The sequence below is a fragment of the Coregonus lavaretus genome (assembly GCF_964263955.1).
Source record: "Coregonus lavaretus genome assembly, contig: HAP1_SCAFFOLD_643, whole genome shotgun sequence".
NCBI classification, from domain to species: domain Eukaryota; kingdom Metazoa; phylum Chordata; class Actinopteri; order Salmoniformes; family Salmonidae; genus Coregonus; species Coregonus lavaretus.
In genome coordinates, this window is record NW_028164093.1 from 82025 (window position 1) to 94873 (window position 12849).

The 12849-nt window shown below is 46.5% G+C and overlaps 1 protein-coding gene across 1 annotated transcript; it reads left to right on the forward strand.

Annotated features, from left to right (window-relative positions):
* Positions 1-510: 510 nt before the first annotated feature.
* On the forward strand, positions 511-12807 carry otoa (otoancorin; the record flags this gene model as incomplete). The annotated part of the gene is made up of 28 exons (XM_084192384.1): positions 511-568; positions 757-878; positions 1333-1354; positions 1571-1613; positions 1852-2026; positions 2290-2358; positions 2528-2721; positions 2835-3085; positions 4059-4183; positions 4330-4472; positions 5005-5113; positions 6120-6344; positions 6661-6822; positions 7125-7265; positions 7336-7391; positions 7606-7726; positions 8322-8440; positions 8732-8867; positions 9379-9572; positions 9673-9763; positions 9949-10135; positions 10276-10466; positions 10668-10820; positions 10897-11039; positions 11121-11257; positions 11385-11482; positions 11629-11806; positions 12230-12807. The coding sequence occupies 28 exons, from the start codon at positions 511-513 to the stop codon at positions 12307-12309; spliced, it is 3723 nt and encodes a 1240-aa protein (XP_084048510.1). The 3' UTR covers positions 12310-12807.
* Positions 12808-12849: the final 42 nt, after the last annotated feature.

Sequence of the window (12849 nt, forward strand, 5' to 3'; positions counted from 1 at the left end):
TTTTGAAAGAGAGACATGGAAAGAGAGGAGGAGGGAGAGAGAGGAGGAAAAGAGTACGGTAGAAAGGCAAATATAACCGAGAGAAAGACAGAGAGGTAGAGAAAGAGCGTGACATAACATATCGATTAAAGTGCATGTTTTTCTCTTCATGTTCTCCTTTACCCCCAGTGGGCTTACTCCATGGGGCGGGTAACTGGGTGGGTAACTAGGTGGGTAACTAGGGCGGTAGCTAGGCAGCTGTGAGCTCACAGCCTCAGAGGAGGAAGTCTTAAAGAATATACCCTAGTATCCCTGAGACCTGGCCCACATGTCCAACTGACATTTTCTGACAATAAAAGTTGTCTTTTACTGAAAACGAAGGGAAGCACGATAGATAGAAAACATATTAGAATTAGGTTTAGTGAAAGGTGGGAAATTAAAATAATTCCACGTTTTAGAATTTATGTTTACAATTGCTGACATCACCTCTCTCCGCCTCCTCTCTAAAGCAGATTGGTGGACTGTTTCACCATGGCTTCACCAGGGGAGAAGGCTCTCCTCCTCCTCTTCCTAGTCCATATAGTCTCAGGTAAGCAGCAACCGCACCAGGCCTAACCCCCTTCCATTTTGCAACAGTGGATCATTCCTAAATTAGATCCAAACAGGAAACAAGTGTAGCATACACACTTAACATGTTGACAATTTGTGGGCGTGTGCGCGTGCGTGTCTGTGCTTGTGCGTGTGTATGTGTCTGTGTATGCGATATGCCCCTCTCAGCCCTGCACCCAGGTTCGATGTCACCCATGTCTTCCATGTCTCCCATGATGCTCGACCCTGACCCCGTGACCCCAGGCTTCCCATCTCCCCCCGCTCGCTTCCAAGACATGGCCAAGAAACTGGTAACCAATCAATCAAACAACCAATCAATCAATCAATAATCTATCGTATGGCCTGCCTCACCTGACCAGGTGTGACCTCCCTCACCAGAGGTGTCTGTAAACTGTGGCCACTAAACACAGAACCATGTGACTGGAGGATCTATTTCACTGCTTTCACCTGAAGGACACATGCTACTCCCTCCACCTTGTTCAAACACACACCTCTGGGAGCTGTTACTACAGTACTGATCAGTACACACACAGTTGGCCTATGTTCATGTTACAGTTACACCATCCCCACCTGTAGTTTAAGCCATATACAGACTCATTCACCAGCTATATGTATTGGACACCCTAGAAGGCTGACTGGCGAGGCTGTCTCACACCTCACTGTAAAGTGGTATTACATTATACATATAAAATCTATAAAAGTTACATTTCCGTAGTTCATTTTGGTGTCCCTCTGTCCCCACAGATGATGAGATGCCTGCAAATAGGTGAGGACACAGCACACACCTCCTCCAACCTAGTAAACACAGAGGGTATTACTAATGTATGATTGTAATAATATTGCTTATGAACAACATGCTGGTAACAGCACCACACACTTGGTATATTGTTGCATACATTAAAACAGTTTGATGATGTTGATTAAATCATCTTAGTTTTCCAAGTCCTTGTGTGTTTCCTAATGTGTGGTTGCTATGTTACAGGACACCTGGTACCCATGATGATGGACAACCCCTTTAATAACAGGTAAGGTGACCCCCGTGTGTGCAAATTACTGGATCTACAAGTTAGCCCCCCCTCCGTCTCTCTCTCTCTCTCTCTCTCTCTCTCTCTCTCTCTCTCTCTCTCTCTCTCTCTCTCTCTCTCTCTCTCTCTCTCTCTCTGTGTGTGTGTCTGTCTGTCTTTCTTTCTCTCGCTCTCTCTCTCATTCTCTCTCACTCTCTCGCTCTCTCGCTCACGCTCTCTCTTTTTCTTTCTCCATCAGTGAGATGCAAATGGAGGACAGCATGTCTAGTCCCAACCCTCTCTCCCACTTCTACTCTCTTCTCACCTCCCTCCCTGCTGAGGAAACCTACTCAGACACAGACATGGACTCTGCTTCCCGCTTCTATTTCCAGCCCAATAGCACCATGAAATACCCTGACTCTGACCATGATTGGGTACCTCAACATTCATCTTCATTTACATAGCTAGATATATTCAAAATGTGCAAATACCCTGACAGTACTCTAGTCATACACCAGGAGTGTTGTAAATAACTATTTACATAATGGGGATAGTATCCATTTTAGAAACCAAGGCCATCTTTGGTCTTGATTAATATAACATTTTACAGTGGTGTTTATAAACTGTTTATTAAACTAAAAGGCATAAGATAATGACGTTTTTCTCTCCCTTTCTCTCACTCTCTCGCTCTTTCTAGAACGTGACAGAGAGGATGTGGAACTGTTCCAGTCTACCAAGCTTCATCGAGCACATGAGGAACTCTTCGGTCAGTGTCACTCAAGCCCTCTCAGCCAATTACCAGCTGTTTTTCAACAATAATGCATTTTCAGCCCTCCCACCAGTCGTGGTTTAGCCCTAGCATGAGATTATAACCTGGCTTCAACAATGTTCCTGTTTTACTTTCCAAACGCAGTATCTTTCTTTCTCTCTCTCAGGCTGGTCCCCGGTGTTTCCTGAGAGCGTTCATCGCCCCCCTCTCCTGGGTCGCCCTGACGATGAAGGGTGGGGACGACATGGCCCCAGAGGATTATGGGAGGCTGGTGTGGGCCGCTAAGCCACTCCTACAGAACATGCCCCCGCCTCAGATGACCCTGCCTCCCTGGATACAGAACCCCCACCTGGAAGAGATGTGGGTGGATGTGGGGCTGGAGTGTGTGTGTGTGTGTGTGTGTGTGTGTGTGTGTGTGTGTGTGTGTGTGTGTGTGTGTGTGTGTTTGTGGTAACAGTATGGTCTGCTTCCAGGATGAAGATGTTGGGAGAGGTGTTTGGGTCTCTCTCTGAGGAGCAGCATGTTCAGATCAGAGAGTGGGTCAAGGAGCAGGTGACCCAGAACAACTACAACTGCAGCCACACCGCTGCAGCCTGGCGCCCCAGACCCACACCAGAACAGAAACCAGGACAGACACACAGACCAGAACAGGAACCAGGACAGACACACAGTCCAGAAGGAGTACAGAACAGGCCTGCTAGACCACCACAGCCAGATATGACAGGTGAGAACCACCTCTGCAGAGGTAGAATATGTTACATTCAACTAAATACTGATAGAAATATGTTTAGTTGAGATTTTAGATGTTACAACAACATTTGATTTATCAAGCTCTTAGAAACAGTCTTGTTTTGTACCTTATGACCCAAATACTAATGATCAATCTCTTCAAGTCAAACCGGAGAAAGAGAAAGATAGAGAGGAGGAGAGGGACCCAAGTAAAGAGGGGGAGAGGGGAAAGGAAAGAGAAGAAGATGGGAAAGGAAAGAGGAGGAGAGGGGAAAAGAGGAGAAGGAGGAGAAACCATTGAAAGGTGGGAAACCTGAAGGAAAACCAAATGGAAAGAAATGATGAGAAAATACAGGAAACAAGCTGGAAGAAGAGGAGGAGAGCAGGGAGGAAGGAGAGAAGGACCGAAGCAGAGCGAAGAAAGGAGGGAGGAAAGGAGGATGAGGAAGAGGAAGAGGAGAGGGATGAAAAGGGACATAGACGTGGGAAGTAGGGGTCCTGAGGGTGCTGCAGCACCCCCTGAAAAATCACCCTCAAACTACTATGAAAAGGGAGAGAGTGAGTTGTGTCCAAAGGACAGCGGAGAGGTGTGTGTTTATTCGAGACACAACACCTGATCTGCGTGTGTGTGTCACACAGATCTTCACTCTGCAGTGTGTTTATGTGTGTTACATCTGCATGTGTGTGTTCAAGTACCCATGCTATTTCATGTGTGTTCAAGTAATACTCGGCCCTGCCTGCGTGTGTGTGTATGTGTGCACGCGTGTGCGTGTGTCTGCTAAACACAACTCTGGTGACTACAACCACTGTTGTGACATCATGTGTGTGTTCAAGTACTACTCTGCCCTGTGTGTGTGTGTGTGTGTGTGTGTGACTGTGTGTGTGTGTGTATGTGTGTGTGTGTGTGGGGGGGGGGGGGGGGGGGGGGACTGTGAATGTGTATGTGTGCCACCCTCCTCTCTCTCCAGTGATGCCCTGGCCCAGCCCCTGTCCTCCCAGTCTGGTGTGGCTGAAGATTGAGGTGATGAAGATGATGGGGCCCTTCCTCTCCGGGCTGCCCATGGATGACATCCAAACCATCCCCAACGACCAGGTCTGTGTGTGTTGTAGTTCTCCCCACTCTGCTTTTTCATGGATCACATCAAAACTCACTGAGGCCCTCAAACAGATCACAGTCCACTATTTTACAACTGCTATTTTAATCTATCTGTTTTCCCCACTACCTCTCTCTTTCCCTAGTTGTGTCAATTCTTCCATTCACCCCAGTTCCCGTCCTCCTTCAGAGGTGTGGGGGGACTCCCTCCTCTCCAGGGCAGAAAGATACTGCAGAAGATCAGAGAGTGTTCCCAGAAGAGAGAGGACTTGGTCCAGAACCTGGACAGGTGTGTACGTTCGTGCACGTATGAGAGAAAGAGAAGGAGTGGTGCATCTCCTGGACATCACAGGAGACTGCTGAGGGGAGGACGGCTCATAATAATCACTGGAATGGAGTGAATGGAATGGTATCAAACACATAGAAACCATGTGTTTGATGAGTTCAATTCCATTCCATTGATTCCGTTCCAGCCATTACTATGAGCCCGTCCTCCCCAATTAAGGTGCCACCAACCTCCAGTGCTGGACATGCAAATGACCCTTCATTTTGCCAATTGTTCAGACCATCCTGAAGTTACATAATTACTTTACTAAACAAAATAAGTATCAACAGTTAGATTAGCATTTTTCCTGAATTAGCCAGAGCTACAGTACATCTACCTTGAGCATGAACGAGTGCTTAGTCACAGACATTTGACAAACAAACAAGGGAGGAGAGTTCAGAACAGATGTTGGGTGACTTACCAAACACGGTACTGAATAGCCAGTAGGGTATATTACTTAACTCTGACCTATGACCTCTGACCCTTTCCTATCCAGACTGGGCTCGCTGGCATGTTTCTATGACGACGCCCCAACCCTAAACTCTTCCATGAGCCAGCTCCTCCTCTCTCAGCTCGACGACTGTAGCAACTCTGGAGTCGCCAAGGTATCCCCACAGTCTCTCTCTCTCTCTCGCTCTCAAATCAATTTAAGGGATTTATTGGCATGGGAAACATATGTTAACATTGCCAAAGCAAGTGAAGTAGATAATAAACAAAAGTGAAATAAACAATAAATATTAACAGTAAACATTACACTCAGAAGTTCCAAAAGAATAAAGACATTTCAAATGTCATATTATGTCTATATACAGTGTCGTAACAATGTGCAAATAGTTAAACTAGAAATGGGAAAATAAATAAACACAAATATGGGTTGTATTTAGAATGGTGTTTGTTCTTCACTGGTTGCCCTTTTCTTGTGGCAACAGGTCACAAATCTTGCTGCTGTGATGGCACACTGTGGTTTTTCACCTAGTAGATAAGGGAGTTTATCAAAATTTGGTTTGTTTTCAAATTTTTTGTGGATCTCTGTAATCTGAGTGTCACGCCCTGGCTCTGGGGACTCTTATATGTTGAGCCAGGGTGTGGAGTTTCTATGTGTTTTTTCTATGTTGGCCGGGGTGGTTCCCAATCAGAGGCAGCTGATTCTCGTTGTCTCTGATTGGGAACCATACTTAGGCAGCCTGTTGGCACTTTTGTTTTGTGGGATCTTGTTCCGGAAGGTTTGTGTATTTAACCTAGGACTTCACGTATCGTTTATTGTTTTGGTTCGTTGTGTGTACTTCAATAAAAGTATGTACGCCTATCACGCTGCGCCTTGGTCCGCTTCATCATGTGTCAACGATCGTGACACTGAGGGAAATATGTGTCTCTAATATGGTCATACATCTCTCTCTCTCTCTCTCTCTCTCTCTCTCTCTCTCTCTCTCTCTCTCTCTCTCTCTCTCTCTCTTTCCAAAGTTGTTGTAGTTTATAAATCAGGAATCCCTAAAGTAGGGATTTTACAGAGAACAATTATGGGAATAATCTGTGGTGTTTATTTTTAACCCTCTTCTTTCTCCCCCATCTCTTCTCCCCTCCTCTTCCTCCCCCTCCTACTACGGCTTCCAGCTGAAGAAGAAGCTTGTCAACACTGTCATGTCATCATCTGTGGACGATTCCAGTCCTGAGCTGCTGCGTGCGCTGGGTCCTGGTGTTACGGTGCTTTCCCCCTTCCGTCTCTCCCAGTTCTCCCCGGACGCCCTCAAGGACACCCTAATGTCACTGGGGTCAGAGGTGAAGTGGGGTCTGACCCAGGCCAAAACACTGGCCAATAAACTACTGCAGGGGAAGCAGGTGAGAGAGCTGCCATGGCTATGCAGTCTTGCAGGTGTTACTCTTATCACTATCTCTGTGTGTCTCAGTCAGTACTATTAACAGGCTTCTCAACTGGAATGTTTAGGTGGTCCTCTTCTATTGTATGAGGGGCCAAGTTAGGAACTAATGGTCAAATAGAGAGCAGCTCTAAAAACTATCCTTTCTGTATCTCCTTTCTCTCTCTCTCTTTCTCTCTGTCTCTGTCTCTGTCTCTGTCTCTGTCTCTGTCTCTGTCTCTGTCTCTGTCTCTGTCTCTGTCTCTGTCTCTGTCTCTGTCTCTCTCTCTCTCTCTCAGGAGGTGTCTGGTAAGGAGTTAATGTCTCTGGGTTCAGCTGTGACGGGCGTGGCCTCCTCTGTCCTCAGGAAGATCAAATCCCAGGGGCTTCTGGGTAATGAGGGTCTGGACATAATGAGTCAAAAGATGACCAGGCTACAGAGAAAAGCACTGCTGGAGGGGGTAAGAGATTGAGGGAGGGGTGAGGGAGGGAGGGGTGAGAGAGGGAGGGAGGGAGGGGTGAGGGATTGGTGAGAGAGGGAGGGAGGGGTGAGAAAGGGAGGGAGGGGTGAGAGAGGGAGGGAGGGAGAGGGAGGGAGGGAGACGTCATAGAAGAAAATGAGATGTGTAGCAAAGATGGTTCAGGTTGATCCTAAAGTAATCCGTGTGTGTGTGTGTGTGTGTGTGTGTGTGTGTGTGTGTGTGTGTGTGTGTGTGTGTGTGTGTGTGTGTGTGTGTGTGTGTGTGTGTGTGTGTGTGTGTAGCTGCGTGGGGATGTGAATGCCTCAGAGCTGATCCAGAAAGTCCCTGCCTCCCTGCTGTCCAGCCTATCCCTGACCACCCTGGACAAGGCTAACCTGACCTCCCTCGACCAACTGGAGGGCAAGCAGTGGACACGTGCACAGGTGTGTGTCTTCTGAACGTAACTCTGGTGACTACGGCCACTGGTGTGACACACTGTCCTCTGTCTTGCAGTCGGCCTTTCTGGTCAGAAAGATCCTAGGCAAGAAGATGACACTTACAGACATGCGGTGAGAACACACAAACACACACAGTTTTTGATGGTGATGAGGATGGTGATGAGGATGGTGATGAGGATGATGAGGATGATGATGATGGTGATGAGGATGATGATGATGATGATGATGGTGAGGAAGGCACTTAATCCTAGTTGCTCTGGGTAAGAGCGTCTGCTAAATAACTCAAATGTAAATGTACAAATGTAAATGATGATGATGATGACAGGAGGCTGGGCTCGGCGATGCAGGGCGTGGCCTGTGAGATGATTGAAAAGGTGGCTGAAAGTGGCGTCATGGAGATGGCCCAAGCTGTAACAGAGACTCCACGCTGGCTCTCTAAGACACAGGTAAGACTCCACGCTGGCTCTCTAAGACACAGGTACACACACACACACACACACACACACTCACAAGATATGACTGAAATTCATATTTTGTTGTATGTAAATCTGTGACAACTGATATGTTACATATGTTAGGTTACATTATGAATGGAGTAGCGATCAATGAATATCATACGAATTAGAGGACGTATAGTATTATATGTCTTTCTCTGAGACCAGGTTGCTTGTTGCGTCATACCAACAAAGGAGAATTATGGGGAGAATTTATGTTGATGGTTAGGTGAACTAACGACAAAGGTTAGGATAATTTGCCTAGCCAGTTAGGTGAAGTTTAGAATAAGGGTTAGCTAGAATGCTACAATTGTCCCCGACACGACACCTTTGGATTGTTAGATGGTCGCGGATTACGCCCACCTATCCTCTCCGACCAACCTCCCTAGATTAATTCATACGTCTTGGAGGTGCTCAGAAATACATACAAGTTTGTTTCATATAGCTCTGAGGCCATGCTGGTTATTACAGGCTTAGGGGATATTTTTACATTGATTTAGAGACACTGTTTTATCTCCCTCCCTCTCACTCTCTCTTTGTCTGTCAGGTGTGCTGTACTGCACAGAGTCTGTTTGCAGGTTTGGAGAAAAAGAGAGCAGGCTACTTCAACAACATTACAGACACAGAGCTGGAGGAGATCCCCACACTGCTGCTGCTTCACCTGCCGTTAGTACACACACACGGGCAGATTTAGCTGTGTTTCAGGGGTTTCACACTGACAGGTTTTTTTTTATGCAAATGTATTTTTTAAGAAGTGTATAGCCTATATATTTAATAATTTCCTGAAATTACAATACATGAAATAAATATTTTCAATTGTGGGATAGTAAATTAAGAATCAATCAGCAGGTAATATCCGTGGAAAGATTGCCCTTTTGGGGGCACACTAACACACACAAGCACACGCACGCAATCATACACACGTACTCTTTTTCATTCTCTCTCTCTCTCTCTCAGGGCTGAGAAGATAGCCAGTCTGCCTGCCTCTGTATGTGCTGTGTTCATGAAGAAGATGAAAGAGGCCAACCTGAGTTCTTTGCCTCTCACCTCTCGCTCTCGCCCCACACTGATCAACAGAGCCCTGAGCTGCCTGGTAAACACACAACCCTAACTATAGCCCTAACCCTACAGATGTAGGATCTTAATTTGATCTCTCTTTTGTGGCTGAGGATTTTCCTGCACAGTAGGAAATTGAAACTTGTAGTGTATTCGAGGTTTAAAAAAGGCTTCTAAGTTTGTAATTTCTACTTAAAAATGTCAGACTTGATTTACCGTAACAAAAAATGTATCAACCCCTACAAAAAAAAATCAATTGATTATAATCCACATAATAATTCACATTTCCTGTTCCTGAAGGATTATTTTCCTACTGTAGCAGACTGGCTCAAATTAAGATCCTACATCTGTAGCTTCATGTCCACATCCCAGTTCAATCCTAACCCTAACTTCATGTCCACATCCCAGTTCAATCCGAACCCTAACTTCATGTCCACATTCCAGTTCAATCCTAACCCTCAACCCCAACCCTAACCGTAACACACACACACACACACACACATACACTGCAATGAGTTACAGAGCCCTGTGCACCCCTGTGTCCCCAGGGGAGGAACATGTCAGAGTTGTCCAGTGAGGAGGTGTTGAGTCTGGGGTCGCTGCTGTGTGAGCTAGCCCCCTCTCAGATGTCCCTCCTGGCCCCTGAGGTCCTCAACTCCACGGTGCAGGCCCTGGCCTCCTGCACACAGATACCTCGACGCCACTGGAGGGCGCTCTTCCAGCTGCTCAATGATACATACGGGTACGAACAAGCACATCATCTCACCTTTCTAGATATAACTGCTACTGGAAAAAGAACATTTGACAAATATCAAATTATTATTGTTTCTTTCCTCTGAAAGTGAACCATCTGATTGGACAGCTGACACCATGAAATCCCTGGGTCCTCTCCTTCTATTGGATGATTCTGCTGTCCGCTCACTGCGCTTTAAGGTCAGTGACTCTCTACCACCATGATCTCCCTGACAACCACAGATCAAAGGCTCTTGACTAGTCTCTCCCTGATGTTGTCTACACTTGTGAAAAAATTAAGCTTTCATAATCTGTCATGTTTCTGTGAATTTTTTTAAATGAAGATAATCTCTGCTCTTTTACTTTCTACCCTGGCCCCCCTCTAGTCGTGGCTGAAAGAGACTCTGTCTGACCTGATGGACAGCCTACCCAGCCCTCCGGTCCCTACACCTCCTCAGGAGTTTAGTTGGGGTCCAGACCTCTCAGCCCTGCGATGGAAACTCTTCTCTCTCTCCACCTCCACATCTGACTCTGTGTCCACTAAAGTAATGCCCGTGCGCAGGAAGAGAGCAGGTGAGAGAGGGGCAACACACACACACACACACACCTAAGGTGCAGATAAGAATGTGTGTGGGATTATTTTGAATATGAACATGATAAAGACGTACATTACAATACATTTACCACAACCTCCCTGGACCCTCTCTCTCTAGTTCTCCCTCAGGGGGAGGCGGGCCTTACCATGTCTCTGTTGGAGGAACTGGGCAGAGCCAATGTCTACTGGAGCCCAGCCCAGCTCTCCAAGATGGACGCCGCCACAATCACCGCTGCCGTGGAAACACTGGGGGAGGTCCTTGACTACAACGCCGAGCAACTGGGCGTGCTCAGAGAGAAGGCCATCCAGGTAATTGGCCAGGCACAGATCAGTTTACCCTCTTCAAGTTTACGGGGGATTCCGAAACATACCTTAGGTCAGTGTCTAAATCTTGGGGCAATTTCATCCAACTCCACAGAAGTTAGAAGAATCTCGAGTGCTGGGGTGAGCATCATCTTTTTTTTTTTTGCTGTTGAGTGTCTTTCTGAACTGTACTATATTGTACTACAGGCCTGGGGTCCAGTGTCAGGTCTGAATGAGAGCCAGGTGCTCCAGCTGGGCTGTGTCTCTCAGGGGTTCAACCTAACTGAGCTGCCCAGCCTCCCCTTCTCCTCACTGGACACTCTGGACACACTTTCCCGCTGCTCCTGGACACAATCACAGGTACTGTATATATGCACTCTCACACACACACACAAAATACTAGACTCTAATGATGATCATGTCTGGTCCCTGGCAGAGGGAGGCTGTGTGGAGGGGTTTTGTGGAGCGTATTAATAAGACAGTGGGAGAACTGGGAGCTGTGGAGTTGGTGGGACTGAACCAGTTCATCTGTGGTATGAAAGCTGAGGAGACTGGTCAGCTCAACACTGACGCCTTCAGGTCAGACATGGACCGTGTGTGTGTGCGTGAGCGTGTGTGTGTGTGCGTGCGTGTTTTATAATGTGTTGTGTATCTCTATAGGGAGGCAGTACAGTCGGTGGGTCAGGTGCAGTGCCCCCTGGCAGTAACAGAGCTTCTGAAGCAGCGTGCTGTGGCTGTGTTTGGAGAACCACAGGGCTGGACCGAGGCTCAGGTCAACTCTCTGGGCAACATCATGGGTCAGATACACTCCTCGGTTCCCCTCTCGCTCTATTGCTCTCTCTTATTTTGTGAAATACATTTACAAATGTAAGCCATTTCTCATCCCTCCTCCCCCTCTCTCTTTTTCATCTCACTTTTCTCCAGCTGGTTTGAGTTTGTCAGAGTTTCCTTCTCTCAGTCCCTCTGCCCTCTCGTTCCTCAGTCCGACCAGCGTTCCTCTCATCCCCCCAGACCGCCTCGCTGTGAGTACACTCTCTCCCTCCATCTCCCTCTCTCTCTCTGCTGTGTTCCACTGAGGTTTTCTAATTACTAGGTGTAAGGGAAAAAATAGGTGACATTGGAACCCAGCGCTCCCATAACGCTGTATTCTCTTCTCATTTCTGATCAGGCACTCTCAACCAGCCAGCTGAAGGCCCTGGGTCCTGACAATGCTGCCATGGTAACTGCTGCACAGATGGCGGTACTGGGGGAGGCGCAACGGGCTGCTCTTGGCAACGCTCTGGGTGTGGCCTACGACCGCGCAGAACCGACTACAAACCCACCCAGCAACCTGCCTCAACGCTCAGGTGAGAGGAAGGGAGGGGACTGGGAGGGGAGAGATGATTTTTCCCAGTCATATGCTGGTATTTACACATTTCCAAGATGTTATGAACACAGCAGGAGTGAGAGATGGAGATAGGGAGAGATAAAGGAATGCTCCCACAGTCAGGTAAGAGATAAAGAGTTGATTAGATTATGAGAGGAAGAAACAGAAATGAGGATGGATAGGCAGGAGAGAAGTCCTCTGTAGCTCAGCTGGTAGAGCACGCCGCTTGTAACGCCAAGGTAGTGGGGTTCGATCCCCGGGACCACCCATACACAAAAAAAAAATGTATGCACGCATGACTGTAAGTCGCTTTGGATAAAAGTGTCTGCTAAATGGCATATTATTATTATTATTTAAGTCAAGTGGTGTAAAACATAGTGTAATGCCTTTTTTCCTCCACCAGGAGCATCTATGCTGGGAACTCTGGGAATTGAAGTCTTTATGCAGCCCTTCTTGTTCCTACTGCTGGGGTTTGTCCTGTAGTGATAAACTACACATCCCTTAGACACGCATGACTATCTATATGGAACTACTCATGCGCGTGTCGAACAAGAATAGATTGTTGATACAATTTGCATATTTTAACAGTAACAAATATAACTTGTATTTCTGTCATAAGAGTATATCAAGCTTTTTAAAATTAAAAATACCTATTCTAGATTAAGCCAGAGCATGCCTTGAGCATATCAAAGCAGATACAGATACCTGTGACAAAAATGTGAAAGCGCTTAAGATATTTTTATTCTATTTGTTAAAGAAATCTAAGAAATATGTATCTTTCTATATCTTTGTTGCAATGGTGGGTCTCTATTGTAGGATAATGCTGGAACATGTGATGTGTGAGTCGGTGTTTTGCGTTGGTTGTTTTCTGAGAGTTAGGATCATAAAATGAGGATTATTGGTGTTAACCGAGTGCTGACAAGATTGGAAATGGAAGACTAACTTAATAATAAAGATGATGAACCTACAGTCACTTACACTATGGATTGTTAGTTGTTTTTTAAACGACTCACAGAAGCTCAA